Source organism: Anthonomus grandis, chromosome 12, assembly GCF_022605725.1.
Source record: "Anthonomus grandis grandis chromosome 12, icAntGran1.3, whole genome shotgun sequence".
NCBI lineage: Eukaryota > Metazoa > Arthropoda > Insecta > Coleoptera > Curculionidae > Anthonomus > Anthonomus grandis.
The window spans coordinates 6,118,109-6,144,704 of record NC_065557.1 but is presented as its reverse complement, the minus strand read 5'-3'; the positions used below and the strand labels follow the sequence as shown (position 1 = coordinate 6,144,704).

The 26,596-nt window shown below is 33.9% G+C and overlaps 4 protein-coding genes across 4 annotated transcripts in view; 2 read left to right on the top strand and 2 right to left on the bottom strand.

The window, feature by feature from the left end:
• The window catches only part of LOC126743029 (splicing factor 3B subunit 2), a 33,500-nt gene extending 23,646 nt beyond the window's left edge, over nucleotides 1-9,854 (top strand). The window contains exons 11-14 of the mRNA XM_050449954.1: nucleotides 2,341-2,461; nucleotides 2,519-2,653; nucleotides 9,185-9,353; nucleotides 9,414-9,854. Of these exons, the coding sequence (XP_050305911.1) occupies nucleotides 2,341-2,461; nucleotides 2,519-2,653; nucleotides 9,185-9,353; nucleotides 9,414-9,479 (491 nt within the window). The 3' untranslated portion in view covers nucleotides 9,480-9,854. The remainder of the gene's footprint in view (nucleotides 1-2,340; nucleotides 2,462-2,518; nucleotides 2,654-9,184; nucleotides 9,354-9,413) is intronic.
• A 3,921-nt stretch (nucleotides 9,855-13,775) lies between these two features.
• On the bottom strand, nucleotides 13,776-17,749 carry LOC126743106 (eukaryotic initiation factor 4A-III). The gene is made up of 4 exons (XM_050450068.1): nucleotides 17,391-17,749; nucleotides 14,817-15,152; nucleotides 14,241-14,753; nucleotides 13,776-14,150 (listed from the first exon to the last, which is right to left on the bottom strand). Exons 1-4 carry the CDS (start codon nucleotides 17,527-17,529, stop codon nucleotides 13,933-13,935), a joined length of 1,206 nt encoding a protein of 401 aa, XP_050306025.1. The 5' UTR covers nucleotides 17,530-17,749; the 3' UTR covers nucleotides 13,776-13,932.
• Nucleotides 17,750-18,047: 298 nt separating this feature from the next.
• Nucleotides 18,048-19,333, top strand: LOC126743107 (putative transferase CAF17 homolog, mitochondrial). The gene is made up of 2 exons (XM_050450069.1): nucleotides 18,048-18,198; nucleotides 18,256-19,333. Exon 2 carries the CDS (start codon nucleotides 18,265-18,267, stop codon nucleotides 19,288-19,290), a length of 1,026 nt encoding a protein of 341 aa, XP_050306026.1. The 5' UTR covers nucleotides 18,048-18,198; nucleotides 18,256-18,264; the 3' UTR covers nucleotides 19,291-19,333.
• Nucleotides 19,334-24,771: 5,438 nt separating this feature from the next.
• On the bottom strand, nucleotides 24,772-26,395 carry LOC126742944 (RNA-binding protein 34). The gene is made up of 5 exons (XM_050449832.1): nucleotides 25,622-26,395; nucleotides 25,424-25,566; nucleotides 25,145-25,371; nucleotides 24,970-25,095; nucleotides 24,772-24,910 (listed from the first exon to the last, which is right to left on the bottom strand). The coding sequence occupies exons 1-5, from the start codon at nucleotides 26,308-26,310 to the stop codon at nucleotides 24,824-24,826; spliced, it is 1,272 nt and encodes a 423-aa protein (XP_050305789.1). The 5' UTR covers nucleotides 26,311-26,395; the 3' UTR covers nucleotides 24,772-24,823.
• Between the last annotated feature and the right edge of the window lie 201 nt (nucleotides 26,396-26,596).

Genomic DNA, 26,596 nt, shown 5'->3' with positions numbered 1-26,596 from the left:
TCCTTTGAGTTCTTAATCTTTGCTCCAAAAGTTGAAAGTGCTTGAATTACAAAAGGATTAAAAACTTTTAAAGCTAATGTTACGTTTTGTTTTTCAAAATTTGTAGGAAACAGAGATTTCAGAGTTAAGCTATAACCATGTTTTAATAACTTGTTATTCTCAGTATTATGGAGCTCAATTAAAGCTTGGAACGAGGCATATTTTAAACCAAAAGTGTCAAAATCAGGAAGTGTTAATATTTTATTAGGTTTAATGTTCATCCAGTTATTTTTTATACATTTAAGTAAATGTACAGAGTCAAATAAATAAAAAAGTGGTCTTTTGTTCTCTACAGGATGAGGATATACAATGCTTTTTGTGCAAAAATTACTCATAGCTTTACTATTAATAGCATTATTGTCACTTATAACACAAAAAATTTTATAGCCAATGTCTTCTAGCCCAACAATTATTGATTTAATGAAAGAGAACAGTAATTCATGATTAATTTTAGCTATCGGTGCAATGTGGTTGACCTCCTTAAAATTTGAACACAAACCATTTAGCATAAAGGTAAATGCAGAATTTGCCAAAGTGCTATTGTTAATTGCTGTACCGACAATATTCCCCCCTTTATAATCAAGATATGGCTTTATATGTATTTCATCCATAAGCAAAATCATATATGTTTCATTTTCTTTGATATACTTAAATGCATTTTTTGCATATGTAAGAAATGATTGTCTTTCTTCAACGCAAGTGTCTGACAAAAAAAAGTTACAAATGTTTTTTAAAGAATCTGGATGTGGCAATGTTAAATGTCCAAACCCCCTTAAATACCTGCAGGAATGTGCACTTATTGTATTTAATATAGAGCAAAAAATTATTGTGTCAGGTGAGTAACGATATCTTTCTTTAGGTAATATTAATAATTTTAATTGTTCGGATATAAAAGATAATGTTTTATTAAAATCTTCACATTTAATAGACTCCAACATATTGCAAATCTGGTTTATAATATTTGTTTTTTCCTGTGAATTAATTTCATTATTGTTTTCTATTTGATTTTCTGAATTTAATTTATTAATTTCATTTAACAAATCTGATAAATCATTAATATTACTTATAGTGAATGGAGTTTTTAATTTATTTATCTGCAATACTATGTCTTGACCGTATAAATAAGTTTCTAGTTTTAAATGTTGGTTTATAATAAGAGAGTATGTTATGATTGGTGCAGGTGAGTATTTTAATTTATACAATATAATATCATTTTGGGTATTAACAGATTTTAGCCAATCATTAAGCAGTACCATTGCATTAAAAATAGGTAAAAATTCTTGGAAATTTTGAAAAGTTATAGTTTTTTGATAGGCTGAAAATTCATCAATACTGTTTTGAATTGCTAGAGACAAATTTTGTCGTTCAATTTTAATTTTCTTTTCATCTCTACTTTTCCTAATAACTGGTATAGACTTTGAAATATATGAAGGACAATTAGGGAACTTTACAGGGATTGTACCTTGTTGAAGTTTGGGATATTTCAATGGAACTTGTAAAGTCTTGCCTGCCTTTTCATCAAAATATGTTGTCACCCAAATTATATTTTCTTTGGCAAAATGTGCGTCTCAAACCCTACTATACTGGGTAGGTTTAAAATTGTCTCTAGGAATCATTCTTAGCCACTTTTTACACAGTTCATCATCCTTCGGAAATTGAAACATGTGCCGAGTATGTTCGGCATCGTAATTGCCTTTGCAACCCGGTACACACAGCACACACAGCACTTATTAGGCATAATTGCGAACGGCAGTCGGATTATACAATATTTAATTTATATAATAACACAATAACACTGAAACTGGCATCGAAACACCTGTTATATTCACCTGTAGAAATACTACAAGTTGTCAACAGCAACAAACACCCTTCTAACGGGATAATGTGTAAAGTGTAAAAGAGTCAGCATTGTTGCCACAATGTGGGTATAATATCCACAGATGTCGCGGTCAATAAGTATTACGCCAAATATATTTTCAATGATATTGCGATTGATTTGGCACCGAGGCTCGGGCAAAGGAACAAGAAATGGGTCGTTCCATTATAAGATTTGACGGGGGAAGGCGGTAGCGAATTTCTTCGCCTTCTTTGCGTGACATATTACTTTAGTGACGTCAGAGCACCTCGGCCTTCTTTATTTCGGTGGTGTTGAGTTGGTACACTTTATTTTAATTTTTACTTGTTTTTTCCCTATTACCTCAGTATACTTTGTCTCTTTATTTTAGGTTGGTATCTGTAAGTGGGTTTTGGCTGTTGATACTGTAACTAATAAACAAATAAATTATTTCTTTTTTATTTTAGGTTTGGTTACTCCTGCCGAAGGATTAGTGACTCCCAGTGGCATTACGAGTATCCCGGCCGGCATGGAAACTCCCGAGGCTATTGAGTTGCGTAAAAAGAAAATCGAAAACGAAATGGATGGGTAATAATAAGTGTTTCTTCCCAAAACTTAGTTTATTTAAAATTTTATATTTTTTAGAAGTGAAACACCGGTTTTATACCAAATTATTCCGGAAAAACGGACGGAACGTATCGGGAACGCGATGATGGGCAGCACTCACGTGTACGATTTGGCTTCAATGGGGGCCACACAAAATCCAGTACCGATTCGAAGGTAAGCACTGGCGTAAAATGATCGTTTTTTTTTATGAATGGGAATGTTTCTTAACGGAGGATTTTACACACAAATAACATAATAATATACAGTGTGTGTCAGCCAAATGGAATAAATTAGCTAATGAATAGACGGGAGCGTGTTGGAAAAAACGCTCGAACACGTCGATTGGTTTTTATAGTTGCGCATTTTTTTTCATGAAAACTTTTTATAAAGGGAGTATGAGATAACGGTGGCCAATACCAACTTGCTCAGTTTAAACATAGCATCCTGTATGTTGATTAATTTTTAGATTCCTCAGATCATTTTAGACATATTTTGTATACAATGTCCTATACCTATCTTTCACGTTTTGAAGAAAATTATGTCAGTGGGTTTAGTTTTGTATACAAGGTGTCCAAGAATGGATTTCCCTTTTAAAACTTGAACAAGTTGGCAACCGTGTAATATAGCGGAGCCGCGTTAGCGGCGTTCGATAGTGGATCGATGCGGATTATTTAGTCAAAATGGAGCGTTGGTCAGGTGTGCATCGCGCGTTCATTATTGAGGCATACTTCAAGAGTAATGATTCTTACATAGTTGCAAGACGAAGATTTTGTGCTCACTTCAATATTAGACGTGTGGAGGACGCTCCGAGCAAAAATTTGGTGAAATCCTGGGTGCGAAGGTTTAGAGAAACATCGTCAGCTGTAAATGCAAAACCCCGTGGTCGTCCAAGGACTGCAACTGCTCCTGAGAATGTTGAGGCCGTGCGTGCTGCGATTATTCGAAACCCTAGTGGATCAGTTCGTAAAACATCACAAGCTTTGCAAATGCACAAATCATCTCTACACACAATTCTAAAGAGAGATTTGAAGTTCATACAAAATTCAAATAGTGCAAGAATTAAACCCAAATGACTTTATAAACCGGCGTTCTTTCGCTGAAACCATGATAGACCATTTTTTTGTAAACGATCGAGTTAACAATATCCTGTTCAGTGACGAAGCGCACTTTCACCTTTCAGGCGCAGTCAATAAGCAAACCTGTCGCTATTGGGCACCAGACAATCCAAGGCGAAAACACGAAAAGCCCCTACATAGCCCAAAGGTAACTGTGTGGTGTGCTATGTCGTCCTCGGGAATTATCGGTCCGTATTTTTTTGAAAACGGACGCGGCGCAGCCCTTACTGTTAATAGTGCTCGTTATTGTGCGATGCTTCGGGATTATTTGACACCTCAGCTACAAGATTTTGATGGCTTCAATCAGGATACCTGGTTTCAACAGGACGGGGCTACCGCACACACAGTCCGAGCGTCTATGGAAGTCGTTAGAGGATTATTTCCGGAAAAGGTGATTTCCCGTTTTGGAGATCTAAACTGGCCGGCTAGGTCTCCCGACCTCACCCCACTGGACTTTTTTTTGTGGGGATTCCTCAAAAGTAAAGTTTATGTTGATAGACCTGCCACCTTGCAAGAGTTAAAACAAAAAATACGGGAAGAAATTAATGGAATACCACCCGAGATGTGTTTAGCAGTTTTCGACCACATGAAGGCGGCACTACAAGAGTGTTTTGACCGAAATGGAAGGCACCTCGACAATATAATTTTTAAAACATGAAATCCGCATATATTGTGTGTACTCTTACCTTAATAAATTCTTTTAAAAATGAAAAAAAAATTTGGTTAGCCTTCAAAAAGGGAAATCCATTCCTGGACACCCTGTACAATAGTTTTCACATATCCCCATGAGAAAAAGTCTAATGGCGTCAGATCGGGAGACCGTGCTGGCCATGCATTCCATCGCCGATCATCGCCTCCCTATCCACCGATCTGGAAATATTTGGTTGAGGTAATGCCGGACATTTATTTGGTAGTGGGGTGGTGCTCCATCTTGTTGAACCCATATCATATTCGCTGGAACTTGTAAGTTTCCTGGATCAGGATACAAGTTGGGCAACGTTGGCACTACATTATTTTGAAGCAATTCTAAATAATTATCGCCATTCAAATTGCCCTCAATAAAAAAGGGACCTATGATCTGATCACAGTATAACAATAAACCAGTAAGTCGACTCTCCGACTCGGTGGGCCGAGCGTCAGGGACCTTGAGCGCAATAGGTTTAGATTTCTACACCTATTTCATTCACTCAGTTGGGATTGATCGATCGACAGAAGCGACGCATAGAGATCATTAGCGGCGCGTATCGGATGAAAAAAATTTTGTTTAAAATGGTGAAAGTGAAGCAGAAATCGGGAGTTGTTTGTGCCTATAAGCGTTGTATGAAAAAAACTTATAATAGTAATGAGAAATTTCATCGTTTTCCCAAAAACATGGACCGGTAAGAATAGACAAATTATACATAATCATTGTACCTATTTTAATTTTTTTATATTATGTCTTACGCTTTTTTTGCTTGTGATAAGATTTAGGTAAGTAACAGTTTTTATTTTTATTGTAGAGCAAAATTGTGGCTTGAGGCCTGCAACAGGGTTGACTTGTTACCCAAAGCAAATGAAGTTCACAAAAGTTATCGTTTATGTGCCTCTCATTTTGAGCCCCATATGTTTAAACAACATAAAGAAAGGCAAATCCTTCAAAATACAGCTATACCCACAATCTTTAACATGCCCTCAACAACTACAGTGGGTAAGAAGTTATTAATAATTTAATCCCATTGGTTCTCAGAAATACCCTTTGAAAAGAATAGATACCTCTATTTGTTTCTTTTTATGATAATCATTAGGGATGGTCGGGTATTGATGGGTTTACACATTATGCAAAAAAAAATTATATGTTTAATATTAAATTTATTTATTCAGTTATCTTGGGTAAAAGGTACTGGTTAAAAATGCACATATTTCGAAAAAAACTATTTTTTTATATAGGTACATATAATAGCTATTTATAATCTAATTCCAAGAACCAAGTTCCCTATCTGAAATTGACCCTATTTTAAAGTCTTAAGTACTTAATTACTAATTTGCATTTTTTTGTTTAAAAGGAACAATTAGTATGGAAGTTGAAGTCCCTAAATTAGATGTTGAAACTTCTGAAACTTCACGTAGCATTGCAGAACAGTCTAAAATTCCTAGCAATGCACAAAATATTGCTGATGTGCAGTATGAAACTCCTGGCATATCACATAGCATTGCTACGCAGTCTGAAACTCCTGACCGAGCTCCTGACACTTTACGCAGTATTGCTGTACAGTCTTCACCAAATGAATCTTTCAGTCGCAGTATTCAAACTAGCCAAAAATTAACTTGTTCAACTCCTAGGAAAAAAAAATTGTCCGATATGTGTAGCGAGTTGAAAACTGAAGGTATTAGGCTTAAGAAACAAAATGATTGTTTAATTCAGAAGAATAAGGAATTAAAAAATCAACTTGACAAAGCCTCTGATTCTATTAGTTTAAGTAAATTACAAGAACTTATTTGTAAATTTTGTCATAATAATAGCGAGCTAGCTGATTTTATTAACGCACAATTAAAATTATCACAGCATTTACCAAGGGGTCGAAGGTATACTGACGAATATAAAAATAAGTGTTTATCAATTTATTTTTCTGGACCTCAATTATATCGAACTATTTTAAAGAAACTATTTTGTTTACCTAGTCGACAAACTTTAGGGACTTTATTTAGGGGCTTAAAAATATCTTGCGGTTTAAATAATGATGCCGTATTTAAAACCTTAAAATTAAAAGTCGATTCTTTAGCCTTTCATGAAAAGTTTTGTGTATTATGCGTTGATGAGATAAATATTAAGGCCAATTTGTTTTATAATCATGCATTGGATTATATTATCGGGTTAGAACATACAGGAAAAACAAGCGTCTTTAAGACAGCTAAAGTAGCAACTGCTTTAATGTTCTAATTTCTGATATGGGATCTAACAATATCCAATTAAAAAACATTTTGAAAATAACCCGTGAAAAACCTTATTTTATGTAGACGAACAGCAAATATTTTTTATGTTTGATATACCACACCTTGTCAAAGCTTTAAGAAATATGCTGATAACATATAATTTTTTTCTAGGTGATAATTTAATTTCATGGAAATTTATCAAAACGTTTTATGAACAGGAAAAAAAATATCCCATTCGGTTCGCTCCTAAACTTACACGCTCACATATTTATCCCAGCAGCTTCGAAAAAATGAAAGTAAAATATGGCACTCAATTATTTAGCAGTACAGTTCATGCAGGTTTGCAAACCTACATAAAGTTTGGTGCTTTACCCGAAGAAGCAAAACATACAGCCGAATTTATCGACACTATAAATAAGCTTTTTGATATATTTAATTCAAGTTCGTGTACAAATTCTAAAAAGTATAACCTTGCCTTTAAAGGTTTAGATTATCAAATTGATTTTTTAATTAGGTGCTTAAATATGTTTAAAAATCTTAAACTTAGATTAGACTTATTAATAAAAAGGACGGGAAAAATGGCACAAAAAAAGTTAAATTTATTAATGGTTTTTGTATTTCTATAAATTCTCTTTTGCAGCTATGGCCTCAATTAAAAAATAATGATTTTTCATTCCTCTTAACACGCCGACTAAATCAAGATTGCCTTGAAAATTTTTTTGGGATAATTAGACAACAAAATGGAAATTGTAGAAATCCAACTGCAATACAGTTTAAAAGGTCTTTTAAAAAATTGTTTTGTACAAAATTATTTAATTCGGGTGGCCAAAACTGTGCAAATGATGAGGCAGACATTTTTTTAAAGGCTGTAGATTTATTAAAAAAATTTACGGAAGAACAAATATTTCAAAATGTTTCAACTAAAACGAGTATAGATTTGCAAAAAAAACCTTGTAAACTGACTAGCGATTATCAAAAAAATAGTTTATTAGAAAAAAATTTTGTTAGATATTTTGCTGGGTATCTAATAAAAAAATGTTGCGAGATGCATAATTGCAATCTTTGTGAGGCATATTCAAAAACATATGAAAATATTGAAGAAACAAGTGTTTATTGTTATTTACGTGCATATGCAAATAAAAATTTAGATGATTTTGGAGAGTTGAAAATGCCTCATAAAGATTTTATTACATATATTTCAAGATTGGAAGCAATTTTACAAAAAAATTTTGAAAGACTTGCAACAGAAACTAATATAGTTGCTAGCTTAATAGGTTTAAGTGAAAATGTAATGTTTTATCACCCACGTGACCAGTTTCCGATAAAATATTTATTAAGGCTTTTTTTTAGAGTACGTTTGTACTATACATTAAAATTTATTAATAAAAACTTTAAATCTAATAAGAAAGAAAAGTTGTTAATATGGCAAAATAAATAAAAATGTTTTTGTATAAAAATTGGTTTTTTATTTGAAGCCAAAGAAAATAACCTTATGCTGAAGTGCTGATGAGCTTAAATTGTATATATTTTCATTTTATTAACAATAAATGAGGATTAAAATTTTTTTTTAATATAAACCGTGCGGCGGCGTCGCGCCACTGCGCTGAGAATATCGTAAAATTTTGCCCGCATAGTAAAAACGGGCTAGCTTGAAGGTCACGAAACGCCGAGAGCTATTATGAATGATATGTCGTAGAGTCGACGTACTGGTTTATTGTTATACTGTGATCTGATCTACAATAATTCCTGCCCACACGTTAACCTTTTTCAGGGTATTGAGTATTGTCTTCTCTCGTCCAGCGAGGATTTTCCCTGGACCAATAGCGGCAATTTTGACGATTGGCATGACCGTGAAGAGTAAAGGTGCGCTCATCAGAAAACATAACATGTTCTAATTGGATCACATTGCTGTCTAACATTGCCATCGTTTGTTCACAAAAATACATTTTCCTGTCAAAATCGTCTTCGGTGAGTTCCTGGGTGGATATAATTTTATAGGGATGCATTTTGTTTTCTTTTAATATTCTAATAACTGATGAATAGCTAATAGCGAGTACTGGGCTGCTTTCCGAGTAGATGTATGTGGGTGTTCCTCAAACTCAAGCATAACAGCCAATTTGGTATCTTCACTTATTGCATTGGCAGCTGCTTTTTTACCTGCCTAACATGGCCCAGCTCGCATAATCGCTTTTCTATTTTACTAATAATTGTCCCTTGGGTTAAAGGCGGCAAATTTGGAAATTTTTCGTGAAATAAGCGAGCTACTTCCATTTGCGTCCGTGTATTATCTCCATAGCCAATCATCTGTAGAATTGTTATTTTGGGCATTTCTGTTAAATGAACCATTTTTCTGGCTTGTAGTTAATGAAATTCAAACGACTATAGCACTGACGACTACTTCTGTCATGCAACATGAGTCAACAAAGTCTGGCATTGTAAACCGAAGTAAACAACAATTTTTAGTTTTTTTTATTCTCATATCAATAAAAAGGAATGCTGAAGTAATTTTTGCTTGCTTTATCATTACCAAGACCTAAAAGGGGCAAGAAGTATTAAGTGAGTTGTAGAGAATCTTGAAAAATAAATAATTTTCTTTTCCAAATGTTATTTTTTGAATTTTACTTAATATTTCCGAAAAAAAAACACATTTTCACCGAGTTTTCATTCTCGCGTTTTTCAGGCCCACTGAGAGAGAAGGAATGGTGGAATTGGCGTTGGATCCTTCGGAATTGGACATGGATAGTGACGCTATGGCCGTGAGGTACGAACAGCAAATACGTGAGAACCAGTCTCAGTTGCAAAAGGAGGATTTGAGCGACATGTTGGCCGAACATGTGGCCAAACAAAAGGTAAAATCATTCTTTTTTTTTTTTGATAAATTTAGCTTTATTTGGGCGTAATTTTTGCAGAGCAAACGTAAGAGGCAACAGCAGGACTCCAAGACCACCAAGAAGTATAAAGAATTCAAATTCTAAAAATTTTGCTTGTATATTACTTATATGCAAGCAATGCTTATATAAATAAATCGTTTCTTATCAAGGACGTTTCGGAATTGTTATTATTGTTAAGTTACATGACCTGAAACCTGGTTCCGAAACGTCCGCAAGCATCTTTTAATTTTATGGGCGATAAAATGGAATTTCTTTATAAAATATTTGGTCCTCTTATGTTTTTCGTAAATGTATGATGTTTATCTATCGTTTTTGAAATATTCAATGTTTGTTTGACTAAATAGGGTTAAACAAGTGTAATTTTCCTTTTTTTATATCTAATATCTTAAAGGTTTAAGTATTGTCTTGTGTAGAAATAATTATGCTAAGATGCAATTAAACAGTTTTAGGTACGGAAAAGATCAGTCTTTTTATTTGACCCAGTAAAGTGTAAGTGTCTTAATATTTCCGCTTAAAAAATGCCTGTAATCAATTAATTAAGCTTGAAATCAATTAATCATGTAATCGATTATCAAAATGTATTAAGTCCAAGATTCTTGGCAGAGTTTTTGAACAGCAGTGTCATTTAATTTTAAATTCAGGCTGTCTAAAATATTTGATCGAAGATCATCGCTGCAGAATAAAATGACTAGTTATTTAATTGGGTTAATTAGTTATATAGCCTGTTGAGGTACTTAATGATAAATTGATTAGCTTCGATCGCATCAGTGTTTTTACGTAAATGATGCTACTTAACAGCAACATCGCTTTTAAATAAGTAAATGCTTCCACTTGTAAGCAATCGATAGATTTTTATTTCTTGAGCCTTTGCTTAATACTTCAAGCTAAAGGATTTACAATTTTAATACTAGTTGAAGCATTACCTGAATTTTGCAAGTATACGCAATTCATATCCCATGCAACTAGCAATTTTAGTTACGGCTACAACATTGTTTGACTATATTACTTTATTCAAGTAATAAATCGGTAACTGGTATCAAAAAAATATCTTATAAGTTTAAATAACTGCCAAGTAAAAAATAGTAGTAAGAAATACGCAATATTAACTTAATACTTGACTATATAGTAATTATTACTTTGCGGTAACTCTGATGGTAGCTGATACTGCTTAGCGACCTGACCTAATTACCTTTACAACGTCGTTACTATAAAGTAGAAAATATTGGTCGGTGGGACGATTAAATGAGAACTTTTAAGTAAGCGCGATTACAAAGTTAAATTTCAAGTTCTTGCAACTACATAGGAACATCGAAATATTACCACGCAGTAATACACCTTGAAGTAATATTATCAGTAACAAGACCGAAATAGTTACCCTTATTTCTTCTTTAAAGTAATATTTACCACTTTGGCTATTACTTTATAGTAGCTTTTTTTTTAAATAATTTAGTAGTCATTTTTACTTTGAAGTAACAACAGAAACTTCTTGGTAACTCTAACAACAATTCGCCATATTTTTTTAAATTATTTGACTCCATTTTGTGAAAAGGTATAGCCCGATTTTATGAATTTGCTAAAATCGGAATACTTTTACATTTTATGCAATTTTTATTAAATTATAGACTTCTTATATTCAAAGGAGTAAAGAGGAGTGAAAAAATTATCTACCTTCTTTAAAAAATTAAATTTAAATATTTAGACTTGGTATATTTTTTTGTTAAAAGTCATTATTTTAATGAGGCGTTATTTATTTTCGTCCTATATTGCCTATGTTTAACAGTAAAATTTGCTTCGTTTACATTTTTCCACTCCGGTAAGCGATAATATCAGCTATATTAAATACAATATGAAGTAGATTAACCCCGATACAACGCCATCACTTAAAATAAAGACGGACATATAAAATTATTTGTGTTGACAAAGAAAGAGAATCAAAATGTTTGCATAATATTGTCTCAGTAACTAGCACTGCACTATTACTACTTTATGACATCCCCAAAAACCACTATGGGACGTTAAAAAGAAGTTCCCAGGACGATAGAATTAGTTATTTGCTACAGCAAAATCATTCCCAATTTTGGTAAAAAAGTGGTAACAGAACGGTGCCTAAACGGTTCCCGCGACTAGTAACCACAACTTTAAAGTATTCTTTATAGTCGCGATTACGCCCAAGTAACAATTTAGATTCTAAAAAGGTTATAAATAACTCCTAGAACCTGTTTAGGAAAAATTATTGATTATGCCATTAAGTACAAACAACGTTATTTATTAGCCCGCATAACCTCCTATAGTAAAAAAAGGCCCAGCCCTAAAGAGGTTGTCGTTGCCAATAGGCCCTGGCCAATTTGAAAGCAGATCGCATATCACAGAACCTATATAGCTAATAAAAATAACCTTTATTGAACCCGAAGATGCCTAAAAGTAACCTGTGTAGAACCTGAAAGCTTTTACGCCTACCTGTTTACAACCCTTTAGCAAAGTCCTTTTAGACTTTTAGGTGGTTATATAGTTTGGCCTGTTCGCCGGCTTTTGGCATTTCAGATACATATTAAAGTGTTAAAATTTTGCCATTTAGTTTTAAATATGGTATTTCAGAGATACCAAAGTATAAAAATCTGACCTTTTAGTTTTAAATATGATACAGCTTTGTATCAGTGTCTTATTTTTACCCTATAAGACAACGCCAAAATAAAAAGCAATGGCGACATTTTCAGTATGTATGACTTTATTTTAGAAAAAAATATATTATACTGGAATAGATGACCGATTTTCATTGCGCACACCAGTTTCTTGAAAAAGTTGGGTGTAATTTAACTGTAAAACACGCGCGCCTTTGATATCTTACAAATTAAACATTATTCAATGCCAATAAAAAAATTAATATATTTTTATTTCTGAGATGCTTTAGTGATAATATGTACTTAAATGCTCCAGTGTCTTTATATATTATCTAAATTGTTTACATATTACATTATTTTTGCCTGTATTTGAATAGCTTATAAAAATGGAAGAATTACATTTTTTCTTCAAAATGGACCCCTAGCAGGGTATACTTTTAGGCTGCTATAATAACTTAAGTAAGTATCAAAAGCTATGTCGTAGGACAAAAGACTTAAAAAAATGCCAGTGGGTTTAAAAAAAAGCTAAAACAGGGCTAACTAGCATCTTCCAGGACTTATAGGCCACTTTTAATAACCAATTAGCTGGCAAAGTCTGGGCGAATTTCAATAAATGGCTTTTAGGCATTTAGTAGGATCTATTGGCATTATTTATTAGTACGCGGGATTTCTTGAGTCTTCTTTATTGCAATTCAGTTTGCGTTTGGTTTTGGTGGTTCCAGTTACTGCGAAAATAAAAGCGTGTTTTTTTATTATTCAAATTGCATACAGGACTGTATTTAGGTACATAAAAAGGTAAGTTCATTTTAGTTCATATAATAAAGATAGGCAAAGCGATAGAGGATCAGGTTCAATGCCAAGACCGCCATCAGTTAAATTATGAGAATTATCTTATTCTTCCGGTGTATCTATTGCAAACCAAATTTTTTTTTACTTTATAATCTACCAAAATTGTCAATGTTTTATTTGGCATATTTACCTGACCAGTTGTAATTCGTTAGAAATTTCGCTTCACTTTTTTTTTTAAATTCACTTCTTACAATTTTGTCAAGACATCCCTGTATTCTAACAATAAATGACGTAGGATTTAATAGTCGCGACCGTCCGCAAACTGTGTTTTATTGTGACTAGTTGGTTAAACCTTATCCCATAAAGTTATCTTATTATCCATATGACTTTTAGCAAGTCCTTTAAGTGTTAAAAAATGCTATATTTTCCGGAATAGGCCGTATAAAGTGCCAAATAGTTAGGCAATTGATTCAAGACCATATGGTTCTGAATAGGTAATTTTAATGCTAAAATCGTTCTATATTGGAATTTTGATTGCCAAACTAATGCTGAAATGTAACCTCTCCAAAACCTTATTATCTTAAAACCATCAAGCCCTCGTTTATGCCCATAACAACGTTATTGTTGACACTTGACTAGAACTAATTAGATTTTTAATTTACGTAAGGTTCCTAGTTCCTATTAGCACAACATTTAACCTAAATAGTTCCATCAAGCAAGCCAATGACTATTGCAGAACCTTGGTGCGGCTAAAAGGCAACTTTAAAAACCAACTGCTTGAGAAAATGTTACTTGGGCGTAGCTGTTGCCAAAAATGCTAGTTGGGATGGCTCATTACGTTGGCATTCATTTCTTTTCATAAAATGACTTTTTTGTCTTGCACCTCACCGAATTGTAGTTTAAACTTTTGTACAACAATCTGTATTTGCCACACTCAGTAAAATACAGTTAGGTTATAAAAAAAACAACCAAAAAAAATTAAAGCAATTTATTACAAATCGTTTATATCTCTTGTCTTAATAAATATTGTATTATTTCATACAGTTTACATTACAAATATCAGTAATGATAAATATGTAACCTAAATAATAAACAACTCTCTTATAACTAAATTTACAAAGTCAGAAAAATTAAATAAGATCGGCTACGTTCATGGGCATCTCGTCGATTTGCGTCGAATAGTACTGTTCGATATCCCTCAAGATCCTGATATCGTCCGATTTCACGAAATTGATGGCGACACCCTTACGTCCGAAACGTCCCGACCTACCGATCCTGTGGATGTACAATTCACGATTGTTGGGCAAATCGTAGTTTATCACCAAACTGACTTGCTGGACATCGATACCTTTAAAAAAAATATTATTAGTATCCAAATTTGAAACATTTTTATTGCTCTATACATTCCTGAAACATACATAATTTAAAATAAACCTACCTCTAGCCCAGACATCGGTGGTAATCAGCACCCTACTCTGTCCGCTCCTAAACTCCTTCATAATGTTGTCTCTCTCCTTCTGAGGCATGTCTCCGTGCATAGCGCTCACGGTAAAGTTGCTCTCCCTCATTTTCTCAGTTAACCAGTCGACCTTCCTCTTGGTATTACAGAAAATGACTGCTTGCGTGATGGTCAGGGTATCATACAAGTCGCACAGAGTATCAAACTTCCATTCCTCCCTTTCGACGGCGACAAAGAACTGTTTGATGCCTTCCAGAGTCAATTCATCACGTTTTACCAAGATACGAATGGGATCTGTCATGAATTTCGAAGTGATTTCAAGGATTTCATGTGGCAGTGTGGCTGATATTAAGACGACTTGTGTAGAAGGCGGAAGGAATCTGTAGACGTCGTAGATTTGCTCTTTGAATCCTTTGTTTAACATTTCGTCGGCCTCGTCAAGGACTAACATTTTGACTGCTCGTGTACGGAGGGCTCGACGACGTATCATATCTATGTAGAAGTAAAAACCCTGACTACTGTAAAAAAAAAAACACTCCAAAAAAGTCCACTTACCATAAACCCTTCCTGGTGTCCCACTGACCACATGCTGTCCATAATCCAACTTCCTGATATCCTCTCCCAAATTGGTGCCTCCGATACAAGCGTGACATTGGACATTCATGAAATCACCCAGGGCCAGAATGACCTTTTGGATTTGCACTGCCAATTCTCTTGTCGGCGAGAGGCAAAGCACTTGAGTCTCTCTGAGGGTCAAGTCGAGACTTTGTAAAATCGAAATTGAAAATGTGGCGGTTTTTCCTGTACCGGACTGTGCTTGGGCAATCACATCTCGGCCTTTCATGATCGGTTTGATGGCCCTTTGCTGGATTGCAGAGGGTTTCTCAAATCCTGAAATAAACCATGGGTGTCAAATTCTGTAGAATAAGTAGTTTTACAGGGTGTTACAAAATAAGATGGTGATCCTTAAAGGTGTTGATCCTTAGGTGACTTTTAGAAAAAAAGTTTAAATAAAGCTATGTCCTAAACTCCTTAACTTTTGAGCTACAGAGTGTTAGTAAAAATTGTCATCCTTAGACCCAAATTTAGACAACCTTGTATGAAATTTTTTTAAACTATTTAGTATTAAAGTCCTGCTAGATTTCTATAATTAGAGTTGTTATACTGTAAAAGTAAAATAATGTACATATGTTTATAAAATAAATACATTTAATTTTTTTTTTTACTAATAATTTGACCATGCCATATCACATGCTGGATGAAAGAAAGCCAAGCGATCAAATTTGCCTTAAAATGAATAGGGATTAAAAAATTGTTTTTATTTAACGGAAAAGTAGTGGTGTACATAATACTTTTTGCAATTATGTTGAAATGCTTTTAAATACACTAGAGCAACCATGCATCTGTTTCTTCTTTTGAATTATAATAATTTTGCACTTGAGTGCTTATTAAATTTACTTAAAGATTATTGTTTATTGAAGACCTGTCTTATCCTGATCATCATAAAACTCATTCATTCTATAAAATGCTTTATTCAATAGGTATTTATACAAAACAGATTTAAGTTTACTTCTCAACAAACACAATTTTTTTTTGTATGTAGGTAAAATTGGACTTTTCAAGTACCAAACTGCCGACCTCGGTAGCACCATGGACAAGGTGTTCACGATGCGATCGTGTGGTCTCAGGTTCAAAGATAGATATACCATTTCATACTCTTCATATAGTCGGGCCCTTCGTGAAAAGTCGCCGAGGTAATGCTTATATATTGGTTATCGTGGACGCTTTCACAAAGTTTGTGATAGTAGAAGCAGTGAAAGACACTCGAGCGCGTTATGTGATGAAAACCCTTTTGAACTATATGTACATATTCGGGTCTCCAACGAGGATTATAAGTGATCGGGGTACTGCTTTTACTTCGCGCACATTTAAATAATTTTGTGACAATTACGGTGTGAAGCATACGTTAAACGCAGTAGCCACTCCGCGGTCAAACGGTCAGTGTGAACGGTACAATCGGACCATACTTAATGCCCTCGCTGTAACGGCAGCGGGAAATCCAGAAGATCGTTGGGACGAGCATGTGAAGCCGATTCAGTGTGCGATTAATTGTACTGTCACTAAGAGTACTGGGGTGTCGCTACTTGAGGCATTGGCAGAATTTAAGCATCGGCATATATCTGAGTCTTATATCCTTAACAAAGTACATGCCGATTTAAGTCGGGTAGATATTCATGCACTACGCCAGACGATATCAGGACGTATTTCTGAGGATCAGAGACGTCAGAAGGAACGTTTTGATAAGAAACGTGCCGAAGCGACAAAGTATGAAGAAGGTCAGCTCGTGCGAATCAATAATGCTCTAACAGCTACAGGTGGAAGCAAGAAGTTACTCCCAAGGTTCAAGGTGCTTCCCAATGATCGGTATGAAGTGGAGGATCTACGGGAAACTTGTAGAAAGAAACGGACTGGCATTATAAAAACAAAGCACTTGTGGTTCAGAACACACATTAAACTGTAGGTCCATAATAAACAACAAAATTGGGTGGCCGTCAAAATCCGACGCTAGTTTATTGTAATTGAGGAAGAAGGTACCAAACTATTTTTGTTGGGTGTATTATAAATATTTTAGATTACAATCAGAAAAGGGATCTCTATTATCCTATACAAATATCACAGTATCTAATCTATACATTCCTATCACTGTCAGTATTTGATCTGGTAAAATAGGCCCACTATCTTACTTGATGCCATACCATGCACTAAAACTATTTGATAGAATGTTGTGATCTACAGAATCGAAGTTGAATCAGAATCAAAGTGTTTTGCTCGAAGCAATATTTGATTTTTATTTAGACTTAAACATGTATGCAACTTGTACAATGCATCATATAAATAATAAAAAAAAATCTCCTTATTTAATAGAGAAATGTCTGATCATTTAAAGGAAGTTGCATGTAGAGAGGAATTTAATATTTAAGTATAAGTTTTTTTTATTGTACTACTTGGGGGGAAACCAAGTGTGTACCTTACAGAGTAAAATAAACAAATCTGCTTTATTATTAAGTTAACTGTAACAAGGTGACCCACATGTTCAAGCCTTTCTACTAAAATGGCTGACAGACTTACCATAAGCATAGATTCCCCTGGTTAGTTCCTCTTTGAGGTTCATACCGGAGAACTTCTCGATAACTTCCACATCCTCGCTGGTTTCGAACTCTACGTTCGATAAATCCTCGAAAGTTGCTTTTTTCGCTTTTCCGGCCATTTTGGGGGACACTTACGATGTTGTTGTATACGTACGAATTTCGAAGTTCACGATGACGATTGTTTAATTCCGATAATAGAAGGCAATCAGATATAAATTGATAGTTGAAATGCTGATTTAGGCAGAGTATTTAAAAACCACAAAAAAGACCCAAAGACCAGTTGGTAACTAAATAAGAACTGACGCTACTTGACAAACACTGTCGAGAAGAAAGCTAACCTCAAAGTGTCAACTGTCAATTGGGGAGTGATAGATAGTAAAGTAGCGATACTTTTATGTCGATACATAATAACTTAAACATGGATATTTGCTTAATTATGGATATTTCTAAATATTCGCCTACATCTCAACTTAGAACTAATAAAAAATGCTATTTATTGACACTAATTTTATTAGTTTACTGACCCAATAGTTTTAGATACCAATCAATACCAAAGAAGAACTAGAAGTACCGACTATCCAAACCTTTTTTATCGATATCGTACCCGAGCCTGCCTAAGCAAAGAGTGCTTCTAACCCTAAAATTATCTGCTGTCAGTGTCATTCAGTTGTCAAAACACAGAATGTAAACAACAAATTTTATTAGTTCCTATTTTATAATATTTATTTATAAATAAAAAAATAAACACTTTACCATCAAAAACAATACCCCAACTACAAAAAGAGCAGGTAATAATCCTCATATACCACAATTATTAAGCAGTCCCAACATAACAAACTTTCTAGGCCCCAAACATGTACTACTCACAGATAAACCGCTTTTTTTCATCTTCGGCCCTTTCCCTTAACGCCCTTCAACATTTAAAGGAGCGTTCCCTTATCCAGGCCAAAGGGCCGGACGTATCAGAATTCTTACAGGGCCTTATAACCAATGACATTCACCATATTAGTGAGGGGGTCGGAAGTATGTTTGCCATGTTCCTTAACAACAAGGGACGGGTCTTATATGACACAATCATCTATAAAACGGAAGAGAAAGACAGTTATATGCTCGAATGTGATTCTGGTGCAAGCAGTGCTTTGGCGAGGCACCTAAGCATGTTTAAAGTAAAAAGAAAAGTGGATATATCAACTATGGATAGTTATAAAGTGTTTGTTTTGTATAATGGTGACATAGTTGGTCAAAAGAAAGTTAAAGATTTCAGTGTCCTTAAAGAATACGATAAAGACTTAATGCCAGTAAACTCATTAGAATTTAAGATGGTTGATGATATGTATGTATTCAAGGACCCCAGGGTGCTTCAACTAGGTTTTAGAGTGCTTTCCCCCAAAGGTTCCCTTACAGAAACATTATTAAATCAATCCATACCCTGTAGCATCTCAAATAATTATAAAAAACTTAGATATAGTTTAGGAATTGGTGAAGGCACTGAAGACTTGCCTATGGGCAACGCTTTTCCCTTGGAATGCAACTGTGATTATTTACATGGGGTCAGTTTTCATAAAGGATGCTACATTGGGCAAGAACTGACTGCCAGAACCTATCATACTGGTGTGATACGTAAACGGCTTATGCCCCTATTTTTTGCGAAAATTCCCTCAAATTTACCTGAAGAAAACAATATTTTCCTGGATCAGAAAAGACTGGGGAAATTAAGAGGGATTGATGGAGATGTGGGGTTAGGCTTGCTTAGGGTTAGTCAAGCTTTAGAGCAAAAAAATATCCCTATTGGAGATGGAGAAGCGACTGTGGTGAAACCTGATTGGTGGCCCATAGAGTTACCTAAAGAAAAATTGAATGTACAGCACACAACTTTATAAATTTTGTTGTTATTTTATTATTAAATTGTTTGATTTGTTTTAATGTTGTTTTATTTAATGCCTTAAGTATCACTTTTTTCAGGATCCATGGAGGCACCAGCTGTTCCAGGCACATCAGACATCAAGAAAGACCCCTCTACAAAATCAGAAGAACAAATTACAGTCAAAAAAGACTATTGTGAACTACAGTACTTTGAATGTGCCCTGTGTAAGCTGAGAGAAAAGTATGAATATTTTGGAAAGGACCCACCTTTCCATAAATGTTTTTTGCTTAAAGAAGACGCTTATGTCATTGAAGACCCATTTGCTCCACCCAAACAGGGAGAAATTTTAATTTTAGGGGCTCATTGTGTCTCCTGTAACATTATGGTTTGTAAAGATACAAATTGCAGCATTTTTTATGACGGGACTTATTGTGTGAAGTGTGCCCGGAAAAATATGCAACGGTTCCCGAAAGTTGTTCAGGAGAAATTAAATAAAATTGTTAACTGACATGGGGTTTTATTTACAACTTCCGAGTTGTTTAGTTAAGTTTTTGCGGTCATTGAATACTCGTTTGTTCCTCCTTAACTAGGGAGAAATTTTAACTTTGGCGAGAACTATTTTGTGCACTGATTCGCCAAAGTATCAACATGGAGCGCATCCATATGACACTTAAGAGAATGGAGATTAAAATTGATGTATTTTAAGAGCACACTTATGAGCAATAAAGAATTTCATAGTAAAAAGGTGATAAACCTGAACTATTATGTCAATGAAAAATCCAAAGGTACGAATTGCTTTGTTGACTACAATTTTTTTTACCAATTTAGAGCTAATAACATATTGAGTATGTAAGTACCTAATTTCAGGCAGCCTTTATTTTACCAATATTATCATGGAACATTTCTCTATTCAACTCCGGACCATAAACCAACGGTTTTTATGCCATTATAATCCCATTTGTTAATAAGGTCACAAATTACAAGAATAAAGTTTCTTAACTTACTTGCAGGAATAACGAAAGTTAGACAATTGAGTCTAAGATTTGAATTCATAAAAATTAACGAACAATTAAAAATTAAAAGTAGAAACAACAAAAGCTATGTTGTACAAAACCTAAGCTTGGTGAAGTTAGACATTAAAACCAGGTAAAATGGAGAGTGATGGCAAGAGAATCGAATGAGTTGCACATATAAAGTATCTTGGCTTTGAAATTGACGGTATAATAAATTTAAAAGCACATTTTAAAATTATTTTAAAAAAAATAGGCAAAAACTTTACTTTGACAATAAAACTAAAATTTTTCACATTGTCTGCTTGACTTACATTATTTAAAAGTATAATTCAACCTCATTTATGCTGCTTAACAGAAAGTTAAGAATAGTGCTGAGCTTCAATAGGTATACACCCATATAAGGGTTATATGTTTGAAATTAATTACAGTAGTAGATCTACGTTTTAACAATGATTTTGTCACCCTTTGAAATGAGATTCATAATTATTTTACAAGGAACAGAAATTGTTTGAAAACTGCCTATTAACATTAAAAAGGCCCAATCAGTTAAATTTTTAAATGTAATAGATTTAATAGTTCCTTTTTTTAAGGGTATCCTATCTTAAATAAATGAACTTAAAAATTAAATTGAAGACCCATTTGTTTTTTCATAAATAGGGAGACATTTTTATTTAATGGGGTTTTACTGATTCGCCAAATTACCAATATGGAACACATACTATGGAGATTGGAATCGATGCATATTTGAGAAAGGATCGCACTTGTGAAGAAAAAAGAACTATTACTAATGAAGAATCAAATGATACGAAGTATTGACTATATCATTAAAATGAGACCCAAAAGTTAATTTAGGGTCAAAGATGATAAAACTTTATAATCTTGGTCACTCTAAACAGCCCTTGGTGACAGAAGACCAGTACCACCCTGCATTGTCATTTGAAATACCCATAAAAGAAGACAGTAATAAGCCTTCTATATCTAGACAGTTTCTATATGACTTTTCCAAAGGTAATTTTTCTTTTCTTTATAATCTAGTCAAGGAGTATGATTGGTCTAGCATGCAGAAAAAGAATGTAAATGAAAGTCATTTTATAATATAATGTATGACTGTATGGACAAAACTTTTCCTAAACAGCTTAAAAAAAGTGCAATTTCCAAACCTCGATTTCCTGTGTACTCCATGGATCTGGTGCGCAAAATTAGAAATAAAAATAAATTACACAAATTATTTACAAAAAATCATCTTAATTTTCATGTAAAAGCTCAGTATTGTGATTTGAGAAAAAGTATTAAGACACAAATAAATCGAGAATATTATGAATACAAAAAAACTCTAGAAAATAACATAAATATTGATCCTTATAGTTCCTTTTGGCACCAAAACAAGACAGGGAGGTCTGCCGGGAAGGATGAGTCTGGATGGCCAAATATGTAGTAGTCCTGATGACATCGCGAATGCCTTTGCACAATATATTGTAAATCAGTCTTTGAATTACGAGGGAATGACAGTAAAAGGGTTTCATACTTGGTGGGGCAGATGTTTGAATTTTTGGAGATAACGGAAAAAGACGTACTGAATAATATTAAAAAACTAAAGCCAAAAAAGTCTACAGGGGTTGATAATATCCTCGCATATATTTATAAAGGGTTGGCGGAGTTCCTGGTAAAACCTCTGGCATATATTTTTAATTTATCTATAAAAACCAGCGAGTTTCCTAATGCTTTGAAGTATTCTGTAATAACCCCTATATACAAGAGTGGTGACAGAGGAGATATCAGGAACTATCGGCCTATTAGCTTGATTAATGTCATTGCAAAAGTCTTTGAGATAATATATTGTTCAATCAAATGTGTGAATTTCTAAAACAGATAACAGATAAGTCCACAGTAACAAATCTTACAGTACTTTCAGAACATATAGCTGAAGCCATATTAAATAGGAACCAATTAGATGTTATTTATACAGACTGTGAGAAGGCATTCGATAAGGTTAAACATGATCTGCTGCTGAATCAATTGGTTAAATTAGGCATATCTGAGGATGCCTATTGTTTTTTGCGATCTTATATGTCGGACAGGGTACAGCTGGTGAGAGTGGGAGGATGTGTGTCTGAGAGCTTTGTCCCCACCTCGGGAGTGCCCCAGGGTAGCAATCTAGGGCCTTTTTTTTTTATAAGCTTTATTCACTCATTACCCGACTGCCTCTCCTGCTCGGCTGGCCTATTGTTCGCGGATGATTTCAAATTCTTTAAGACTGTTACATCACGTGAAGACTGCGACAGCCTCCAGTTGGATATTGAGAGTATTAGTAACTGATTCAAAACCTACTAATGTTCTGTAGTATCATATACAAGAAAAATTAGTCCAGTAGAGTATAACTATCATATTAGTGGCATTAAATTAAACTGTTCCATTGAAACCAGAGATTTGGATGTTGTTTTTAAATCGAATTTCAAGTTTAATAATCATTTCATGTACATTATACAAAAGGCTCTTAAATCTTTGGGTTTTATAATTAGAAACAGCAAGAATTTTGAAATACCAACTATAATAATAATATATAATGCCTTGGTGAGACCGCACCTGGAATATGCGTCACATATCTGGATGCCTATGACAATAACACATATTGATCAAATTGAAAAAGTTCAAAAAAGATTTGCCAGGTATCTCTATGTTAGAAAGCACAATGAATATCCTTATATGATCTCATATACGAGTGTGTTTAAGACTTTTATGATGGAATCTCTTTTGGATAGGAGAAAGCAACAAGCGGTGATATATTTGTTCTTTATTATAAATAACATTAAATATTGTAACTGTGATCTTATAAACTTCATGAAAATAAATGTACCAAAAGTCAATTTAAGGATTTGGAATCCACACAATTTATTTTGTGTTATTTCTGATAGTGTGTCTCCAATGAATAATGTGATGGCAATTACGAACCAGTTCCTTGATCAAGTTCATGTGGATTTATTTAATATGTCTTCTGCAGATCTAAGGCTGACCCTTAAAAACAGATATATGTAGGTATAATATAGATTTATAGATACAGTGGTATCCTATATATTTGTTTATAACAAACCATGTTATATATTTTTTTGTTTATTTTAATTTTGTTTTTCCTTCTATTTTGTAGTATTTTAAGGTTTTAATTTAATTTTTGTTGCTGCCTTTACATGTAATTACTGTCTGCTCAGTGTTTGTAGAGAGAATCATAAATAAATAAATAACCAATAAGTCTTCGTCCATTGCCTTGAATATTAAGCCGAAATATTCATTCTACTAATGTTAATCCGGAACATTTCTTCTATTCAACTCCAGACCCTAAACCAACCATTTTTATGCCATTAAAGACTAACTTATTCCTCGTAAAAATTTTAATTTAGGAACTCAGTGTGTCGTCTGCAACATTAGAATTTAACCAGTTCTTCTCTATAGCTACAAGAGACCGTGAATGATATACCAGATACGAATTTCGATCCCGTACAAAATCATTACTGCGCTGGTTATTGGTCTTTTTGTTCGTTTTTCAGGGGGTTATTTTAATTACAGTAAGGGCGATTATTGATAAACTTAAAAATCAGAGCAGCTCAAATGAAACAACTTATTTAACCTTTTGAGAAGTCGATAAACTCAATCGTATTATGGATGCTTACAAGCAGTCGGAGTGCTACACTTTGTCATCTGAGCAAGTTTTCTGAATTTAACATAGAGCTAAATCAAACATATCTTAAATGCAAATATTTATTGTCCAATAGCACACAAGTCCTAATAATAAGAGAATCATTGAAATATCGACAGATAATATAATAAATTCAGTAACGGAATAACAAGATGAAACTCGTGAATTAGTAACTAGTATAGTAGGTAGTACATTAAATGCTTAAATAACAGATTTGAAATTATTCAAAGTCATGTATCTAAATGGATCAACATCCAACCACAACTGCATTCCAGCATCAGTAAATTGGTTATTTCTAATCCATAAATCTTAGCAGTTTTAGACAGCTGAGTGAATTTAGTATTTCTTTAATTTCTAGCAGCTAAGAACTCACATAATTCTTGTTTTTGTCTTTCCAGCCTATTTTCAATTTTTTATTGCAGGCAGTTGAATCTCCTATATAAGTTACTTTTTTATTAGAGTTTGGTTTCCAGACCTTTATGTATATATATAATATTAATTGAAGACAGTAAGTCTTTAATTAATTCTTCTTTTATTCCAGGCAGTTGAGCGATTTTTTTTTTGCTAATTCTAACTGGTTAAACCCTTAATTAATTCTTAGAATTTTAGCTTAAACAGTTTGAGATAAACTGCCGAATATTTTAATATGGCTGAGCTCAAGTTTCTTTCAAATATATATTTTATAGGTTGATAGTACTAGGATATTAGTATCAGTGACTGTGAACTGTAACATGTGCCCAGAAAAAGGTATAACAGTTCCCAAAAGTTGTCCAGAAAAAATGAAACAAAATTGCAGTTAACTTAAATGGCATTTTATTTCTAATAATCAAGTCTAATTAGTTAAGTTCTTACTGATCTACTGACTTAGGGCCAGGGGCTGTCAACTTTTGCGCTAAGGTCTTCTTTTGATTTGTTGCTTTACTGAATTTCCTCTTCTGCAAATGTAATGATTATAATTTAATTCTCATACAAGTGTGTGCTCCTGCACCATTACCTTCTTTTTGTCAGTGAATTTAGTTCCACCAAAAGCCCCTTTGGACTCAGGTTTCTTTTCAGATCCCTCTACATTAGTTTCTTCAGTTTTTGGGCGTCTTTGATTCCTGTGCCTGGGTTTCTTACCCTAAAAACAAATTTATAAAACCACACAATTTAAAGTCCAATTTTCTTACTGTTTTCTGCTTTTTTGCCATGTTATTATCGCAAGCGGATATTCTCAATTCTCTATCTCTGAGCTTTACAGTGCCCATTTCAAGAGCAACTTGAGCCCCATCACCATCTTGGAAATTAACATAGCCAAAGCCCTTGCCCATCCCTGTTCTACCATCTCTAACTACCCTTATATGGGAAATCGGGCCACAAGGTTTAAACAGGTTCCATAACTCCTCATCTTCTACATCTACAAAATTGAATTTAAACAAGTCAGTATTTCTCGGCATAAAAAAACTTACTAAAAGGCATGTTTCCGACAAAAATTGCTTTTGACTCATCAGGTTTATCATTGGATTCACAGCAGTTTACTCTAATATGGTGTTCCATAAACAGAGCCCCATTTTCAGCTTCTGCCTTTTTGGCATCTTCTGGGTTATTAAATCTATAATTTTTATCAATAATAAAATATTAATGATGAGCATAAATTTATAAATTACCTTATAAAACAATACACAGTTTTCCTATCTGGGTGAAATTCTTTCTTTATTGCGGCAATTTTTTTAGAAGTGTTAGGGTCTGCCACTGCAATACCCCTGATCCTGATGGTGTCAATAGGCCCATATTTCTGAAAGTGTGCCTTAATTTGCTTCTTTTTTATTGTAATGGGTATGTTACCAACAAAAAGGGTTCGGTCCTTATATTCACTAGAGTTCTTAATTTCTTTGTTTTTCTTATTTTTTATTCTGCCAGCTGCATTTTGCTCATTTACACTAAGTTTTGGTTTTTTGGGGGAGGATTCTTCAGTATCACTGTCCGCCACATCTATTTCTGAATTGTTCAATTTCCGTTTGTTTTTAGGCTTCTTTGGAGAGGGGCCGTTTGACTTTTCAGTTTTGTTGCTGGGACTTTTTTTGAATTTACCGCCCTCTTTAAGCTTGTTTTTAGCCTTAAAGCTGGTCTTAAGCTTAGGTTTATCCACCTTTTTTATGAATTTACTTTCAGTGGGGCTTGCCTCACCTTTAATAGTCTTTTTCGCCTTTTGTTTGACATCAGGTTTTGAGGAGGTATCAGGGGGTTGTGTCTTCACCTTTTTTATGGGGACAAACTTTTTTTGGACCACTTTCGGCTTATTCGTAGTCTTCTGACCCGAAATCAGGTCCGCCAGACTACCCACACTGTATTCCATTTTCAATATTAAATTATTTTAAAATTAAAAATATTAAAACATTCACGTTTTTACAACATGTAAACAATAAAAGAAATGAGGTTATGTCTTATGTAAATTCTCAGATGTCAACTGTCAAATTTTGAAAGTGCTGGGCATAATAAAATTGACAGTTGACGGTTCAGAGGTGATTTTTACTATTAGGGTCACGTTGCAAAGGCCTAAAAGCTATGGCAGTGGGGTTTTAGATAAAATAACTATTAGTATGACATCATGGTGAGGACAAAAAGCCTAATATTAAATTTCG

Bases quoted from the DNA above. Each gene is read 5' to 3' on its own strand.
- LOC126743107 (XM_050450069.1), top strand. From the start codon at position 18,265: ATGTACTACTCACAGATAAACCGCTTTTTTTCATCTTCGGCCCTTTCC.
- LOC126742944 (XM_050449832.1), bottom strand. From the start codon at position 26,310: ATGGAATACAGTGTGGGTAGTCTGGCGGACCTGATTTCGGGTCAGAAG. The intron at 25,567-25,621 runs GTAATTTATAAA...TAAAAATTATAG, and splicing joins ACTGTGTATTGTTTTATAAG to ATTTAATAACCCAGAAGATG. The intron at 25,096-25,144 runs GTAAGAAAATTG...ATTTGTTTTTAG, and splicing joins TGGCAAAAAAGCAGAAAACA to GGTAAGAAACCCAGGCACAG.
- LOC126743106 (XM_050450068.1), bottom strand. From the start codon at position 17,529: ATGGCCGGAAAAGCGAAAAAAGCAACTTTCGAGGATTTATCGAACGTA. The intron at 15,153-17,390 runs GTAAGTCTGTCA...GGTTTATTTCAG, and splicing joins CAGGGGAATCTATGCTTATG to GATTTGAGAAACCCTCTGCA. The intron at 14,151-14,240 runs GTAGGTTTATTT...TTTTTTTTAAAG, and splicing joins CACCGATGTCTGGGCTAGAG to GTATCGATGTCCAGCAAGTC.